The 19602-nt window shown below is 39.6% G+C and overlaps 2 protein-coding genes across 2 annotated transcripts in view; one reads left to right on the top strand and one right to left on the bottom strand.

Moving 5' to 3' along the window:
* Positions 1-19602, top strand: part of brms1 (BRMS1 transcriptional repressor and anoikis regulator) — a 144142-nt gene that overhangs the window by 75117 nt on the left and 49423 nt on the right. The window lies entirely within an intron of this gene.
* LOC308101604 (uncharacterized protein) overlaps positions 1-19602 on the bottom strand; it is a gene marked incomplete at its 3' end in the record, with an annotated part of 78459 nt that overhangs the window by 46894 nt on the left and 11963 nt on the right. The window contains exon 3 of the mRNA XM_080451024.1: positions 6750-7094. Within this exon, the coding sequence (XP_080307150.1) occupies positions 6750-7065 (316 nt within the window). The 5' untranslated portion in view covers positions 7066-7094. The remainder of the gene's footprint in view (positions 1-6749; positions 7095-19602) is intronic.

Raw genomic sequence — 19602 nt, forward strand, 5'->3', positions numbered from 1 at the left:
TATAAATACAAATACATTAATAATCACATGTTGAATACAGTATTTCAACTAGCACTGAGCTGAGTGGCTATGTGCACATGCCTGCGCACGCACATGCCCACGCACGTGACGTCATAAAATAGAGCCCCCATAGTTCAAAAATCCATAGCTCACCACTGTGTGTGTGTGTGTGTGTGTGTGTGTGTGTGTGTGTGTGTGTGTGTGTGTGTGTGTGTGTGTGTGTGTGTGTGTGTGTGAGCGTGCGTGCGTGCCTGTGTGCGTGCGTGGCTGCGTGGCTTTGTGCGTGCGTGCGTGTGTGTGTGTTAAATATGTTGTGTTATTGTGCACAATTGCAGGGTGGTGTGTAACTTGGCCAGTGGCCAGGATTATAAAGTGTTTTAGTTACATTAATTTATATGACTTTATATCATTACATTTACAGTACATGTATGTAGACGTTTGTGTGGTAATTACACCACTGCTGTGTTTTACATTAAACTATACATAATGAAACATAATGAAGAATAAACCAATAAGAACTACATTACCTCAAACTACTGGCAAACATGTCAGTAGCTACAATTAGTGTTTATCAATACATTGAATCAGTGTTAATTACAATAGCATAAAACACATTATTTATTATCATTTTTTAAATATATTGTATTAGCTTTTCTTTTCCATTAAAAAATACAAGACATACATGACCACATACACAACAGAAGAAAAAACTAAACAAAGCAAAAAAGAGACAAAAACAACCACTATACACCACTATTAAATCTAGTAACATACAGTAATCACTTCAGCCCTATATAGATTTCGGCCATTTGAAAATAGCCGATCTACAAGCTCACAATGTGTGGCGATGCGACACATTGTGAGCTTGTAGATCGGCTATTTTCAAAAGATGTTTTAATACAGTTGAGAAATGGGACATTCTGCATAATGAGTACTTTATACTTTTGGGACTTAAAGTTCATTTTGATACCAATACTTTTACTCCAGTAAATGTTAAACTTCTAACACGTACTTTTACTTTACGGGAGTATTTCAAATTTCTATACTTTTACTACAACATCTTAAAGACAAATATTGTACTTTTACCCTACAATTATTTGAAAACATTAGTTACTTTGTAGATTTTTATTATTCTTAAAAGAATAATCACACCCAGTGTGAGTAAGCGGTGCCTACTCTGGTTGATGAGTGCTGTCATTCAGGCGGTACAAATCTATTTGATGTGTGGGCGCTGGCATTCAGATGGTACTACTCTATTTGATGTGTGGGTGCTGGTATTGAGGCGGTACTAAAAGAGTATTTGTACAGTTTTTTACCAACTTTTAAGTATAATTACTCATTTTAACTATGTCTAAGTATTTTTTACAAAGTTTAACAACCTTTAAGTATTTTTACTCATTTGAGTACTACTGAGTATTTTTTACTCAATTTAAGTACTCTTAAGTATTGTTACTCAATGTATTTACTTTAAATAATTTTTAGTCACTTTATTTACTTTAAAGTATTGTTTACTCATTTTTACAACTTTTAAGTATCTTTAAAAAAAAATCAACTTTTAAGTATTATTTTTTTTTTTTCAACTTTTAAGTATTTGTACTCATTTTGAGTATTTTTAAGTATTTTTACTCAATATAAGTACTCTTAGGTATTTTTACTCAAGGTATTTACTTTTAAATATTTGTACTCACATTGCAGATCGGTCGTTTTAGTGTGTGTGTGTGTGTGTGTGTGTGTGTGTGTGTGTGTGTGTGTGTGTGTGTGTGTGTGTGTGTGTGTGTGTGTGTGTACACACACGTGCGCACTAGCCTGTGTGTGTGTGTGTGTGTGCGTGCATGTCTTTAAGTGGCGCATGTGTTGCACTGTGTCCTGTTTTGTGTTTAATCAGCTGCAGTTGCTTATGCCGTGCTCGGACGGACGGACGGACGGACGGACGGACGGACGGACGGACAAACACACACGGTCAAATGTAGAGCGGCTGGCACCGCTAAAAACATACATTACCACTTCATTTACCAAGCTCAAAACATGTCACATCACAACGTGTTGTGAGCTTGTAGATCTGCTATTTTCAAAATATGTTTTATTAAATTGTATACAAATGAAAACTTGTGAAACGGGACATTATGCATAATGAGTACTTTTACTTTTGGTACTCTAAGTACATTTTGATACCAATACTTTTGTAGTTTTTCTCGAGTATATTTTGAATATCAGGACTTTTACTTTCTACATTGCAGTATTGATACTTTTACTTAAGTAAAAAAAAAAAAAAAAACTTTTTTCCACCACTGTCTACCACTAAACCAAAGTGATGTTTATGTATTGTTTACTTTCTACCACTAGAGGTCAGTGTTGGATCCAGGCCCGGATTGGCCGCCAGGAGGGGCGGGACAATGCCCGGTGGCCTGCCGTCTGATTGGCCTGCCTCAACTGGCCTGTCTGTCTTCCTTTTCTTTCTTTTTTTAGGCTCTAGGCGGCTGGCGACTTAGCACAGCGCTGTCAGACATGGGTGCCTGTTAGTTGGATTGGTCCAAATGTCAGTAATAGAAGTTTTTTTTTTGGAAGGATCAAGACGTGAATGGTTTGTTTGGCTTTCCGCCCCGCCCCCATCACCAGTACATTTGTAAACAGAGCAGCAACGTAAGAGAGGAGAGTTATGAGATTCCCGAGAAGGAGATTAATTGACGTTTACGTCATGTTATCTTTATCAAATATGGACCCCAAGCTTCCCAGTAAGAAAAAGAGTGGTGGAGCTGAATCCTATTTATGTACCTGAACCATCCACAAGTCAATCCACAGTAAATGGAGTGTGTGTGTGTGTGTGTGTGTGTGTGTGTGTGTGTGTGTGTGTGTGTGTGTGTGTGTGTGTGTGTGTGTGTGTGTGTGTGTGTGTGTGTGTGTGTGTGTGTGTGTGTGTGCAGGGGTGAGCTCTAGGGGGTGCTCAGGGGTCAATCCACAGTAAATGGAGTGAGTGTGTGTGTGTGTGTGTGTGTGTGTGTGTGTGTGTGTGTGTGTGTGTGTGTGTGTGTGTGTGTGTGTGTGTGTGTGTGTGTGTGTGTGTGTGTGTGTGTGTGTGTGTGCGCGCGCGTGCATATGTCTGTCTGTCTGTCTGTCAGCCTGTCTGTCTGTAAACTTATCTGTTTGTTTCTCTGCCTGTGTCTGTTTGTGTCTGTGTCTGTGTCTGTGTCTCTGCCTGTCTCTCTATCTCTATCTGTGTCTGTGTCTGTCTCTCTGCCTGTCTCTCTGTGTCTCGGTCTGTCTCCGTCTCAGGCTTTTGGTTTTATGTAGCCCCCACAGTCAAATTAGCCAGAACTGGAAGGCAACAGACCTGCCAATCGGGCTCAGCCCTATTGGCATGACTGGTAAACGTCGGACTGGTGAGTGGGAGCCTCGGGTTCAATCCCAGCTCACTGCGTTCCACTTCAATCTGGCGTAGTCTGCAGGACGAGGAGCGTAATATCCTCGCATGAGGGACGTCGTGTACGGTGGTCCGCGGCGTGAAGTGTGAAGCGCGAGGACGCGCTCCAAAGATCAGGGGGGTGATTGTAGCCCCCACAGTCAAATTAGCCAGAAGTGGCGTGCAACAGACCTGCCAATCGGGCTCAGCCCTATTGGTATGACTGGCGAGTGGGAGCCTTGGGTTCAATCCCAGCTCACTGCGTTCCACTACATTTAGTTGCTTGATTCAATATTTAGATATTTGATATACATTTTATCAGACACGCCCCCTTCCTATACAATCCCATAGTAACTTCAAACTCCATTTTAACCATGATAGATTCATTAAAAACACCCGTCCTTGGTTCTGTTGACTGATATCGTCCTTCTAATACGTGAGGGGGCCGGGGCTCACTATTTCTTTATTATTCTCCCCAAAACTTTGGCACCTAACTACTCCTACATACTTTCACTTAGAAACTCCATTCAAACTGTAAAAGAAATCCAGCTTACTGTGGACACGTGCATGCTTGAATGTTTCTTTTTTAAATGTTTTATAGTCTTTTTCATATTTAACTTTAAACACCTCAAAAAGTCTATGGGAAAGTCCATTTTGTTTCCGTTGTTTCAACTGAAAACCCCTTTTTCTTTCACTTTTTCTTTACAATCATGTTACTTCAGCATGCTTTAATTTACTCCATTTAAACTTTAAAAGGTTGAGGTATATTATGACTTCCATTGCTGTGTTTAACTTTTTTTGTAGATCTGCTAATATATTTTGGAAAAAGCTTGACAATCTTTGGAAAATGTGAGTACTTTTACTTTGGTACTTAAATTGCAAGCTCCAATTTAACACTGTTGGTCACACCTATACTCACACATCTATGTTGCACCGCCGATCCAACTGATATGCCCATATATGGAGACCTCTGTATCTGTCAGTCCTTGTCTCTTTTATTCCCATATTTGGAGATCCCTGATGTCATCAGTATATGGCCATATTTGGGCATGCCCCCTTTTGTGCCCATATATGGAGCTGACTGATTCTTTTGCACCATGAGGACAAATTGAGGTTAACCCCATATGTAGGCGTAGCTGCATTGGGGACTCCTTATATGGTTATGGCTGAGTCATGGTGACATGAGCGTGACGTCTGCCAGCTGGCCGGCTGGTCCTCCCTTTAAAGGAGGAGTTTCTATCAATTGCACACCCTATGAAGCCTTGAATCCATGGATTCTTTTTTGTTTTTGTCGCATTCCTAAGCTAATAATTTGATTCCCGTCTCCTACCGGCTAATGTATCCGGTAGGAGACACAAAGTAGATTATTTGTGTCTCCTACCGGAAATACACACGGTCATCAAATTATTGTCTTAGGAATGCCACAAAAACAAAAAAAAATCCATGAAATTAAGGCTTCATGGGGTGTGTAATTGATAGAAAATAAGCAATTTTTTGGGTGAACTGCTCCTTTAAGTCAGAGTGAAATGGCATTTTCGGTCATTTTATTTTGAAGTTTCAGTCTGAAAAGGTAGCCTGTATGTTTGTGAACCAATCAGAAGGTCCCATCCCTTTGGGCTATGGGAAGGCATTATCCTGCAAAGGCCTGCAAATCATACAGCCTGAAGGAGGAAGAGAGGGTCAGCGTGAAGAATGTCTTCTATGCTGCTTATTTCTCACCTCCAGTGTTTTCAGATACATATCTTATGTACTGTTTGAGTTTAAAACGAGTAATGCGCCATCTGGCCGTCATCTTGAGTTGGATAAAAAACTAGCAGCCCAGTGTCTCTAATTAAAATCAGGTGCGAGTGGAAGAACGTGAGCTATGGGAATCAAACGGGTGAATGTTGCATTTATATTCATAAAAGTCTATCTATGTCATTATGCAGTACGTTTGTGTTACAGGGAGTTAATTAAAAATCAAATTTAGGGACTTTTGATATAAAAATACAAAAAAATAATAATTAAATTGTTATCTATTGATAGATATGTCCTCATTATGACCGAGGGTATGCTCTAAAAGTGTGATTTAACTACGTCTTTAAGCCAATTTTAATATAGGATATTATTTATAGATACTGTAACATAAAACCTGCACATTTTATATTCGATATTAGTTATATCTATGTATATTAAATTGCTATCTTGCCCACACACGTTTGCGAAAGCCCATAGCGGATTCTAAAACCACCCACTGTGCCAAATTTGTTTGGTAGAGCGCGCCTGCCAGAAATGACAAAAGTGAACTTATTCATCTTAATAAAAAAGCTCAAACTAACTGTACAGCTTCACAAGAACAATGTTGGTGTAATTAGGAGATTCAACAGGGAATCTATATTTTATATACACAAATTAACAAGTAAAAAGAAAAAATGATGTTGCAGTATTTCCTGTTTTTTGCGGTCTGTCGGCTCTATAGTCTCCCCGCTGTGTCGACGCAGAGGAGACAGGAGTCCCGTTCACTGCACGGCCGGAGACGGTAGACAGACAGATGTTTATTTCATGGTCTGATGTTTTGCTATACTGGAGCGACATTATTCTATATACACTGATTATTTAGTAAAAAGAAAAAGTCAAGTCGGGTAGACACAGGACTTTGTTTTCCATGGAGAGTCCTTCTCTGTCTCTCCCCAAAACCCGCTCCCCCGGGGAGAAGTAGAAACTGAAAGTCCTTCAGACCCAGTGTGTAAAGTAACTAAGTGCATTTACTCAAGTACTGTACTTAAGTACAATTTTGAGGTATTTTTACTTTACTGGAGTATTTCCAACTTTCCGTACTTTTACTTTTACTCTGCTACATCTCAGACGGAAATATTATACTTTTACTCCACTACAATTATTTGAAAACTTTAGTTGCTATTTACTTTGTAAATTTTGATCATTATTACAAAACATACATTAACCACTACATACATTTCGTCTGTGACGCATTGTGAGCTTGTAGATCTGCTATTTTCAAAAGATTTGAATACATTGTGCACATTTGAAAACTTGTGAAATGGGACATTCTGCATAATGAGTACTTTCTACTTGTGGTACTTTAGGTACATTTTGATACCAATACTTTTGTACTTTTACTCAAGTATTTTTTTAATTCCGTACTTTTACTTGTAACAGAGTATTTCTACATTGCAGAATTGATACTTATACTTAAGTACACTTGAAGACTTTTATCACCACCATCATATTGTATCAACATAATGTTATTAAGATGTTATTTAGACCAGTGGTTCTCCAACGGTCTCTTACGCCCCTATTTAGTCATTCTCTTTTATTGTTGTTTTTCATCCATGTTTTGAACAGTAAATCTTACCAAGATGGAAGAGCCGGATGTCACGGTAGCGGTGGTTCAGGTTTGGAACATAACACCTGTATGTTCCCTGATCTGAGAACTTCACCCTGGTCAGCTTCAGTGAGATGTTACCATGAGACAACTGCTCAGGAAACAGAGACGTTCTCTGTTTGTATGACGGGTTCTGACGCTCAGAATTCACACGTCCATCTTGGAGAAGGTGCACGGATGATGATGACCCCAGGTCAGGTCTGTACCACCTCACCGTCTCATTCTCCATGTTGACAGGAGGTTCAAGGTGACAAGGAAGGATGACATCATCTCCCACCATGGCCATCACAGGCTGAGATGAACCAATCAGTCGTCCTTAAAACAAAACAACATGGATTTAGTGTAGAGATATTAATGTGTAATGTTTAATTTATATTAAGATAGATAGTGTGTGTGTGTGTGTGTGTGTGTGTGTGCGTGCGTGCGTGCGTGCGTGCGTGTGTGTGTGTGTGTGTGTGTGTGTGTGTGTGTGTGTGTGTGTGTTAAATATGTTGTGTTATTGTGCATAAATGCAGGGTGGTGTGTAACTTGGCCAGTGGCCAGGATTATGAAGTGTTTTAGTTAAATTAATTTATATGACTTTATATCATTACATTTACATGTATGTAGACGTTTGTGTGGTAATTACACCACTGCTGTGTTTTACATTAAACTATACATAATGAAACATAATGAAGAATAAACCAATAAGAACTACACTACCTCAAACTACTGGCAAACATGTCAGTAGCTACAATTAGTGTTTATCAATACATTGAATCAGTGTTAATTACAATAGCATAAAACACATTATTTATTATCATTTTTTAAATATATTGTATTAGCTTTTCTTTTCCATTTAAAAATACAAGACATACATGACCACATACACAACAGAAGAAAAAACTAAACAAAGCAAAAAAGAGACAAAAACAACCACTATACACCACTATTAAATCTAGTAACATACAGTAATCACTTCAGCCCTATATAGATTTCGGCCATTTGAAAATAGCCGATCTACAAGCTCACAATGTGTGGCGATGCGACACATTGTGAGCTTGTAGATCTGCTATTTTCAAAATATTTTTGAATACAGTTGAGAAATGGGACATTCTGCATAATGAGTACTTTATACTTTTGGGACTTAAAGTACATTTTGATACCAATACTTTTACTCCAGTAAATGTTAAACTTGTAACACTTACTTTTACTTTACGGGAGTATTTCAAATGTTCTATACTTTTACTACAACATCTCAAAGACAAATATTGTACTTTTACCCTACAATTATTTGAAAACATTAGTTACTTTGTAGATTTTTATTATTATTAAAAAAACATACATTACCACTTAATTTACCAAGCTCAAAACATGTCACATCACAACGTGTTGTGAGCTTGTAGATCTGCTATTTTCAAAAGATGTTTTATTAAATTGTACACAAATGAAAACTTGTGAAACGGGACATTATGCATAATGAGTACTTTTACTTTTGGTACTCTAAGTACATTTTGATACCAATACTTTTGTACCTTTACTCGAGTATATGTTGAATATCAGGACTTTTACTTTCTACATTGCAGTATTGATAATTTTACTTACGTTTTTTTTTTTAAAGTACTTTTTCCACCACTGTCTACCACTAAACCAAAGTGATGTTTTTTTTTTTCTTTTACATTTTTATCCCACGATTTTTGTAACCCTATTTTTTACACCCAGTGCTAATTAGTGTGGTAACCAGACTATAGTAATCCTCACACTTTATTAGTGTGGTTGCCCTGACAGGGCAACCAGACTATAGTAATCCTCGCACTTTATTATTCAAGATAAACAATATTTCCAATCGCATCACAGCCCACAGTTTATTTTTCCCAATTTAGTGCCATATGTCAAAATGACCGGCTTCACCGGGAATCGTGTGCTTGTATTTTGCTAAGAGATTGGTTGCATAGTTTTATTGATATTGATTTATTAGTGCATTAAATTTCCCCATCCACTTTAATGAAAAAGTGAAAAAACAAAAATTCAAGTATTTTTTTCTCAGAAACCGTAAGAGCTAGAGTTACCAGATTTGGAGGGAAGGTTCATAATTTAGTGCGAAATTATTGAAAAAATAATTACACTAATCGGCCACATGGTGGCGCTATAACAGCCCCCTTTACGTTTTGGCCTATAACTCTTGAACCGTAGGTCGTAAAATAAAAATTTCTTCTCCACTGGATTCCTTTCATTCCATTTGCGTCAGGATAGATTTTCCGCCATTTTGAATTTTCTTCAAAACACACTTTTAGCTCCTCCTCCCATATATTTTGTCCAAATTTCACAAAAATCGGTACACATGATCTCTGGACCCATGCGATGGGTATTTATGCGACAGAATTTTGATAGTCCATACCGTTCGTCCGTAAATGGCTTCCAAAGTTAGCGGGAGGGGCCCGTTTTACAAAAAAGCCCACAAATCACGAACAAAACGTCCAGTCAATCCCAAATTTGAATCACATGTCAAGTGTGGATTACTCAACAAATCCCCAAAATAATTTCCACTTTGATCCATAGGGGGCGCCACAAATGCTCAAAATGTAACCTTTTGATGCAAAAAACATATGTTGGGGGGACCAATCCTCTCAAAATGAAACGCAAGTGATCTCAGGAGTTGCGTGACAATGTAATTGGCGCAGCCTCCGACGGTATTCCTCCCAGCGTATTCCTCGAGTCCCGGCGGCAGCGAACCGCGACTCGCGTCGGCGCAACCACACTCTGCAATTGCCCTGAATTGCGACGCGTCTAGTTAGTGTGGTTGCCCGAATGGGCAACCAGACTATTGTTATAGATAAAGTTTCGATGTAGATAAACAATACTTTAGACCGCATCTCCTCCCACAGTTTATTTTTCCCAATTTAGTGCCATATGTCAAAATGACCGGCCTCAACGGGAATCGTGTGCTATCATTTTGCTAAGAGATTGGTTACATAGTTTAATTTATATTGATTTATTAGTGCATTAAATTTCCCCATCCACTTTAATGGGAAAATGACAAAACTCCCATTCAAGTATTTTTTTCTCAGAAACCGTAAGGGCTAGGGTTACAACACTTGGAGGGGAGGTTCATAGTTTATTGCAAAATTATTTAAAAAAATAGTTACACAAGTTGGCCTCATGGTGGCGCTATAACAGTCCACTTTACGTTTTGGCCTATAACTCTTGAACCGTAGCTTGTAGAATAAAAATATTTTTCCCCCTAGATTCCTTGGGTCAATACGCAACTCCCCATATAGGCCACGCCCATTTCCGTATAGATAGATTTTTTGATATTGATTTATTAGTGCATTAAATTTCCCCATCCACTTTAATGGGAATTGCAAAAACTCCCATTCAAGTATTTTGTTCTCGGAAACCGTAAGGGCTACAGTTACAAGACTTGGAGGGGAGGTTAATAGTTTATTGCAAAATTATTAATAAAAGAATCACACCAGTCGGCCACATGGTGGCGCTATAACAGCCCACTTTACCTTTTGGCCTATAACTCTTGAACCGTAGGTCGTAAAATCAAAATTTCTTTTTCCCTAGATTCCTTGGGTCATGACGCAACTCCCCATATAGGCCACGCCCATTTCCGTCTGGATAGATTTTCCACCATTTTGAATTTTCTTCAAAACACACTTTTAGCTCCTCCTCCTACAGATTTTGTCCAAATCTCACAAAAATCAGTACACAGGATCTTTGGACCTATGCGATAAACGTATCCAAGCGGAATTTTGATAGTCCATACCGTTCGGTCGTAATTGGATTCCAAAGTTAGCGGGAGGGGCCTGTTTTACAAAAAAGGCCAAAAACTCACGAACGAAACGTCTGGTCAATCCCAAATTGTAATCACATGTCAAGTGTGGTTCACTCAACAAATCCCCAAAAGCATTTCTACTTTGATCCATAGGGGGCGCCACAAATGCGCAAAATGTAGCCGTTTGATGCAAAAACATGATTTTTGGGGGGATCAATCCTCTCAAATTGAAACACAAGTGATATCAGGAGTGACGTGATTGGTATTAAGAAAAAGCTGATAAAATCTGAAGGAGTAACACCCAAAAATGTATTTTTCATAGGTCGGCCTCCTGGTGGTCTATAAAAGGCAGATGTGAAAAATGCAGGGCAATGGTTTTCCCTTGGCCTCTAGGAGTGTACGTAAAAAGCTTAATACTGATCGGTGCAGTTATAGGTAAAAACACGAATCGGCCTGTTATAGCGTTTGAACATTTTCAAGTCGCATTTCTTCCTCTGCCTTGTGAGATTTTGCGTGCACAATTTCACGGAAATTGCAGCTGTGTTCATGATTTGAGGCGTTTTGTTCCAAACAGAGCACTCCTGCAGACTTTTGAAGCCATTCTTAGCCAATCTGAAAAATCTGAATGACCCGTTTTGTTTAATGGCTATAGAGATACTGTGTACCGATTTGCCTGATGTTTGGATAAAATCTGTAGGAGTCCACATGTCCCTAATACCCAGATGGTTTTAGTGCCCAGTTATCCCTAGTGCCTGATGCGTTAAGTGGTGGAAGTAAACGGCACCCAGTCCCCTCCCCTCCCAGTGACTTGTGGTGTTCCTCAAGGAAGTATACTAGGACTTTTACTGTTCCTGATATATGTGAATGATATGTCTTCAGCTTTTGCGACTGCAAACTGTTCCTGTTCGCAGATGACTCTGCTCTGCTGGTCTCGGACAGGGACAGGCTGCAGGTTGAAAAAACTATCAGCTCTGAACTCAACAAGATCTGCATCTGGCTCTTTGACAACAAACTTTCATTACACCTGGGTAAAACTGAATCCATCCTCTTTGGGTCCAGTCCTAACCTTAGCAAGGCTGAGAGTTTCACGATCAAAGTGGGTGATGATGTTATCACAAGAAAGGAGGAAATTACCTACCTGGGTTCCATCTTGGAGGCAAACTTGTGCGACTCGCATCGGCGCAACCACACTCTGCAATTGCCCTGAATTGCGACGCGTCTAGTTAGTGTGGTTGCCCTAACAGGGCAACCAGACTATAGTACTCTATACTCTTTATTCCACTTTCTAGATAAACAATACTTTGAACCGCATCTCCTCCCACAGTTTTTATCCCCCAATGTTGTGCCATATCTCAAAATGACCGTCTTGACCTGGAATCGTGCGCTTGTATTTTGCTAAGAGATTGGTTAAATAGTTTAATTGATATTGATTTATTAGTGCATTAAATTTCCCCATCCGCTTTAATGTAAAAGTGAAAAAACTCAAATTCAAGTATTTTTTTCTCAGAAACCGTAAGAGCTAGAGTTACCACATTTGGAGGGGAGGTTCATAATTTAGTCCGAAATTATTGAAAAAATAATTACACTAATCGGCCACATGGTGGCGCTATAACAGTGCCCTTTACGTTTTGGCCTATAACTCTTGAACCGTAGGTCGTAAAATCAAAATGTCTTTTTCCCTGGATTCCTTGGGTCACTACGCTTCTCCCCATATAGGCCACGCCCATTTGCGTCTGGATAGATTTTCCGCCATTTTGAATTTTCTTCAAAACACACTTTTTGCTCCTTTTCCTACAAATTTTGTCCAAATCTCACACAAATCGGTACAGGTCATCTATGGACCTATGCGATAAACCTATCCAAACGGCATTTTGATAGTCCTTACCGTTCGTCCGTAATTGGCTTCCAAAGTTAGCGGGAGGAGCCCGTTTTACCAAAAATGCCAAAAATCACGAACGAAACGTCCAATCGATCCCAAATTTGAATCACATGTCAAGGGTGGTTTACTCAACAAATCCCCAAAAGCATTTCCACTTTGACCCATAGGGGGCGCCACAACTCTGCAAAACGTAACCGTTTGATGCAAAAACATGATTTTTGGGGGGATCACTCCTCTCAAATTGAAAAGCAGGTGATCTCAGGAGTGACATGACGATGTCATTGGCCCGCTACATTTGTGGGAGGGGCTTATTTATTTTAGTGGGAGGGGTCTATTTCTTCAAATCAAAACGCCATGTATCACGAACACAGGATCCAATCAGCACCAAATTCGAATGGTACGTCACGCGACCTCCGACGGTATTCCTCCAAGCATATTCCTCAAGTCCGGGCGGCGGCAACCTGCGACCGGCGACGGCGCAACCACACTTTGCAATTTCCCATAATTGCGACGCGTCTAGTTGTGGGATCGCTAAAGCGATCACACTACTGTTATTGTCAACACCGTTTTTTGGCCCCTAACTAGTCCTTCATACTTTTAGCTACAAACTCCGTTCCAACTCTTCAACATTCGGCCTACTCAGGACATGTCGGCTACCATTTGAATTTTTGAAATAATTTGTACTTTTAGAGATATTTCACTTTTTACTTCTAAAAAACTCCCATTCATTTCAATGGAGAAATTCATACTTTTAGATAGAAACTCCGTTTCAACTCTATAACGTTCAGCCTACTTAGGACATATTGGCTACCATTAGAATTTTTTGAAATAATTTGTACTTTTAGAGATATTTCACTTTTTAAATAGTAAAAATACTTAAAAGTTGATAAAAAGAGTAAAAATACTTAAAAGTTGTAAAAATTAGTAAAAGCTACTTTAAAGTAAATAAAGTGACTAAAAATACTTTAAAGTAAATACCTTGAGTAAAAATACTTAAGAGTACTTATATTGAGTAAAAATACTTAAAAGTACTCAAAATGAGTAGAAATACTTAAAAGTTGAAAAAAATAGTAAAAATACTTAAAAGTTGATAAAAAGAGTAAAAATACTTAAAAGTTGTAAAAATTAGTAAAAGCTACTTTAAAGTAAATAAAATGACTAAAAATACTTTAAAGTAAGTACCTTGATTAAAAATACTTAAGAGTACTTATACTGAGTAAAAATACTTAAAAGTACTCAACATGAGTAAAAATACTTAAAAGTTGAAAAAAATAGTAAAAATACTTAAAAGTTGTAAAAATTTGTAAAAAATACTTTAAAGTAACTAAAGTGACTAAAAATAATTTAAAGTAAATACCCTTTAGAACCTTTCAAACCTTTAGAACCTCTTAAACCTTTAGAACCTCTTAAACCTTTCAAACCTTTCAAACCTTTCAAACCTTTCAAACCTTTCGAACCTTTAGAACCTTTAGAACCTTTCAAACCTTTCAAACCTTTAGAACCTTTAGAACCTTTAGAACCTTTAGAACCTTTAGAACCTTTCAAACCTTTCAAACCTTTAGAACCTTTCAAACCTTTAGAACCTCTTAAACCTTTCAAACCTTTAGAACCTCTTAAACCTTTCAAACCTTTAGAACCTCTTAAACCTTTCAAACCTTTGAAACCTTTCAAACCTTTAGAACCATTCAAAGCTTTAGAACCTTTAGAACCTTTCAAACCTTTAGAACCTCTTAAACCTTTCAAACCTTTCAAACCTCTTAAACCTTTCAAACCTTTCAAACCTTTAGAACCTTTCAAAACTTTAGAACCTTTAAAACCTTTCAAACCTTTAAACCTTTCAAACCTTTAACTCTAACACTATCAATACTCAATACCATCAACATTCTTAGCGATCCCACACTGTTTCTTCAGGAACAGTACCTTCTAGTTATTAATATTATAGATAAACAATATTTTCAAGCGCATCACAGCCCACAGTTTATTTTTCCCAATTTAGTGCCATATGTCAAAATGACCGGCTTCACCGGGAATCGTGTGCTTGTATTTTGCTAAGAGATTGGTTAAATAGTTTAATTGATATTGATTTATTAGTGCATTAAATGTCCCCATCCGCTTTAATGGAAAAGTGAAAAAACTCAAATTCAAGTATTTTTTTCTCAGAAACCGTAAGAGCTAGAGTTACCAGATTTGGAGGGGAGGTTCATAATTTTGTCCGAAATTATTGAAAGAATAATTACACCAGTCGGCCTCATGGTGGCGCTATAACAGCCCCCTTTACGTTTTGGCCTATAACTCTTGAACCGTATGTCGTAAAATCAAAATTTCATTTTCCCTGGATTCCTTGGGTCACGACGCATCTCCCCATATAGGCCACGCCCATTTGCGTCAGGATAGATTTTCCGCCATTTTGAATTTTCTTCAAAACACACTTTTAGCTCCTCCTCCCATATATTTTGTCCAAATCTAACAAAAATCGGTACACATGATCTCTGGACCCATGCAATAAACATATCCAAACGGCAATTTGATAGTCTTTACCGTTCGTCCGTAATTGGCTTCCGAAGTTAGTGGGAGGGGCCCGTTTTATCAAAAATGCCAAAAATCACAAACAAAACGTCCAATCGATCCCAAATTTTAATCACATGTCGAGGGTGGTTTACTCAACAAATCCCCAAAATAATTTCCACTTTGATCCATAGGGGGCGCCACAAATGCTCAGAATGTAACCGTTTTATGCAAAAACCTTATTTTGGGGGGATCAATCCTCTCAAAATGAAACGCAAGTGATCTAAGGAGTTACGTGACAAAGTAATTGGCACAGCCTCCGACTGTATTCCTCCCAGCGTATTCCTCGAGTCCCGGCGACAGCGACCCGCGACTAGCGTCGGTGCAACCACACTCTGCAATTGCCCTGAATTGCGACGCGTCTAGTTAGTGTGGTTGCCCTAACAGGGCAACCAGACTATAGTACTTGATGAACTTTATTAATCTTTCTAGACAACAATACTTTGTCCCGCATCTCCTCCCACAGTTTATTTTTCCCAATTTAGTGCCATATGTCAAAATGACCGGCTTCACCGGGAATCGTGTGCTTGTATTTTGCTAAGAGATTGGTTGCATAGTTTTATTGATATTGATTTATTAGTGCATTAAATTTCCCCATCCACTTTAATGGAAAAGTGAAAAAACTCAAATTCAAGTTTTTTTTTTTCAGAAACCATAAGAGCTAGAGTTACCAGATTTGGAGGGGAGGTTTATAATTTAGTCCGAAATTATTAAAAGAAGAATTACACCAGTCGGCCTCATGGTGGCGCTATAACAGCCCCCTTTACGTTTTGGCCTATAACTCTTGAACCGTATGTCGTAAAATCAAAATGTATTTTTCCCTGGATTCCTTGGGTCACTACGCATCTTCCACGCCCATTTGCGTCTGGATAGATTTTCCGCCATTTTGAATTTTCTTCAAAACACACTTTTTGCTCCTTTTCCTACAAATTTTGTCCAAATCTCACACAAATCGGTACAGGTCATCTATGGACCTATGCGATAAACCTATCCAAATGGCATTTTGATAGTCCTTACCGTTCGTCCGTAATTGGCTTCCAAAGTTAGCGGGAGGAGCCCGTTTTACCAAAAATGCCAAAAATCACGAACGAAACGTCCAATCGATCCCAAATTTGAATCACATGTCGAGGGTGGTTTACTCAACAAATCCCCAAAAGCATTTCCACTTTGACCCATAGGGGGCGCCACAACTCTGCAAAACGTAACCGTTTGATGCAAAAACATGATTTTTGGGGGGATCACTCCTCTCAAATTGAAAAGCAGGTGATCTCAGGAGTGACATGACGATGTCATTGGCCCGCTACATTTGTGGGAGGGGCCTATTTCTTTAAATCAAAACGCCATGTATCACGAACACAGGATCCAATCAGCACCAAATTCGAATGGTACGTCACGCGACCTCCGACGGTATTCCTCCAAGCATATTCCTCAAGTCCGGGCGGCGGCAACCTGCGACCGGCAACGGCGCAACCACACTTTGCAATTTCCCATAATTGCGACGCGTCTAGTTAGTGTGGTTGCCCTAACAGGGCAACCAGACTATAGTAATCCTCACACTTTATTATTATTAGTGTGGTTGCCCTAACAGGGCAACCAGACTATAGTACTCTATACTCTTTATTAGTGTGGTTGCCCTAACAGGGCAACCAGACTATAGTACTTGATGAACTTTATTATTCTTTCTAGATAAACATACTTTGCCGTGCTACTCCTCCCACAGTTTTAATTCCCAAATGTCGTGTCATATGTCAAAATGACCGGCTTCACCGGGAATCGTGTGCTTGTATTTTGCTAAGAGATTGGTTAAATAGTTTAATTGATATTGATTTATTAGTGCATTAAATTTCCCCATCCGCTTTAATGGAAAAGTGAAAAAACTCAAATTCAAGTATTTTTTTCTCAGAAACCGTAAGAGCTAGAGTTACCAGATTTGGAGGGGAGGTTCATAATTTTGTCCGAAATTATTGAAAGAATAATTACACCAGTCGGCCTCATGGTGGCGCTATAACAGCCCCCTTTACGTTTTGGCCTATAACTCTTGAACCGTATGTCGTAAAATCGTTTCACCTGGATTCCTTGGGTCACGACGCATCTCCCCATATAGGCCACGCCCATTTGCGTCTGGATAGATTTTTTGATATTGATTTATTAGTGCATTAAATTTCCCCATCCACTTTAATGGGAATTGCAAAAACTCCCATTCAAGTATTTTTTTCTCGGAAACCATAAGGGCTACAGTTACATGACTTGGAGGGGAGGTTAATAGTTTATTGCAAAATTATTTAAAAACAAATCACACCAGTTGGCCACATGCTGGCGCTATAACAGCCCACTTTACCTTTTGGCCTATAACTCTTGAACCGTAGGTCGTAAAATCAAAATTTATTTTTCCCTATATTCCTTGGGTCATGACGCAACTCCCCATATAGGCCACGCCCATTTGCGTCTGGATAGATTTTTTGATATTGATTTATTAGTGCATTAAATTTCCCCATCCACTTTAATGGGAATTGCAAAAACTCCCATTCAAGTATTTTTTTCTCGGAAACCATAAGGGCTACAGTTACATGACTTGGAGGGGAGGTTAATAGTTTATTGCAAAATTATTTAAAAACAAATCACACCAGTTGGCCACATGGTGGCGCTATAACAGCCCACTTTACCTTTTGGCCTATAACTCTTGAACCGTAGGTCGTAAAATCAAAATTTCTTTTTCCCTATATTCCTTGGGTCATGACGCAACTCCCCATATAGGCCACGCCCATTTGCGTCTGGAGAGATTTTTTGATATTGATTTATTAGTGCATTAAATTTCCCCATCCACTTTAATGGGAATTGCAAAAACTCCCATTCAAGTATTTTTTTCTCGGAAACCATAAGGGCTACAGTTACATGACTTGGAGGGGAGGTTAATAGTTTATTGCAAAATTATTTAAAAACAAATCACACCAGTTGGCCACATGGTGGCGCTATAACAGCCCACTTTACCTTTTGGCCTATAACTCTTGAACCGTACTTCGTAAAATCAAAATTTATTATCAAAAAAAACGTCCAATCGATCCCAAATTTTAATCACATGTCGAGGGTGGTTTACTCAACAAATCCCCAAAATAATTTCCACTTTGATCCATAGGGGGCGCCACAAATGCTCAGAATGTAACCGTTTGATGCAAAAACCTTATTTTGGGGGGATCAATCCTCTCAAAATGAAACGCAAGTGATCTAAGGAGTTACGTGACAATGTAATTGGCACAGCCTCCGACGGTATTCCTCCCAGCGTATTCCTCGAGTCCCGGCGACAGCGACCCGCGACTAGCATCGGTGCAACCACACTCTGCAATTGCCCTGAATTGCGACACGTCTAGTTGTCTATGTAATCCTGGGCACTACCTTCCCTCTGCCAACCTAGGGAGGCCAGGGCCGAGCTCATGCCTCCTTCAATACATGAGAGCCAACTGACCTTCTTGTCACATGACAGGGGAGAGTTTCCCTGGTTGGACGTAGCGCGTGGAAGGAACACTCCAACCAGTTCCCTTCCCCTCCATCAGGCGCCCCGGCTGGCCAGGGGGAGGCAGTATAGTGACCAGGATTACTGCATGTTTTTGTGAGGGTACCAACCCTAGGAGACACGGGGAGAACATGCAAACTCCACACAGAAAGGCCCTTTCGCCAACCTCACCTAGGGTATGGGCACTGATGACGCGGAGGAGAGAACACGCCCCCAGCGCCCACAGCGTCCCCTGCGGGAATCGAACCCAGGACCTTCTAGCTGTGAGGCGACAGCGCTACCGACTGCGCCACCGTGCCCCCTAGTGATGTTTATGTATTGTTTACTTTCTACCACTAGAGGTCAGTGTTGGATCTAGGCCCGGATTGGCCGCCGGGAGGGGCGGGACAATGCCCGGTGGCCTGCCGTCTGATTGGCCTGCCTCACCTGGCCTGTTTGTCTTTTTTTTTTTTTTTTTTCAGGCTCTAGGCGGCGCTGTGGCAGAAAACGGCGGCTTAGCACAGCGCTGTCAGACATGGATAGGTGCCTGTTCGTTGGATTGGTCCAAATATCAGTTATCAAAGTTTTTTTTGGAAGGATCAAGACGTGAATGGCTTGTTTGGCTTTCCGCCCCGCCCCCATCACCAGTACATTTGTAAACAGAGCAGCAACGTAAGAGAGGAGAGTTATGAGATTCCTGAGAAGGAGATTAATAGAGCACCGAAGTCCTGACGTCACTCGTTCATCCCAGGTTTGCGGAAGTAATTTCTCTATGGAGAATAACATTGGGTCATCTTAGAATCGTCTCATATAAGAATTGTGGTCCAAAAATAAACACCGCGTGTCGGCGTTATTGTCAGGGAGGAGGTTCTGTATAGTTTATGATAGTCAGTCACTTATATTTGATACAGTCTGTTTCTGGCGAAAATGTAACTAATTTGGCGGAAGTAACATTAGCGTTTTCTCACCGTCAGTTGATGCTTCATATCCATAAGAGTCAACCCGCCGTGGTCATTTGTTTATTTTTGGAACACAGTTCTTATTTGACGCGATATTAAATACGTCTATGGGATTCAGAACGGGGGTGGAAAACTGCGAACCAGGTAGACAAACAAAGGATGTGTAAATGACG

This window comes from Gymnoscopelus braueri, assembly GCF_963280865.1.
Source record: "Gymnoscopelus braueri genome assembly, chromosome: 15".
In the NCBI taxonomy this organism is placed as follows: domain Eukaryota; kingdom Metazoa; phylum Chordata; class Actinopteri; order Myctophiformes; family Myctophidae; genus Gymnoscopelus; species Gymnoscopelus braueri.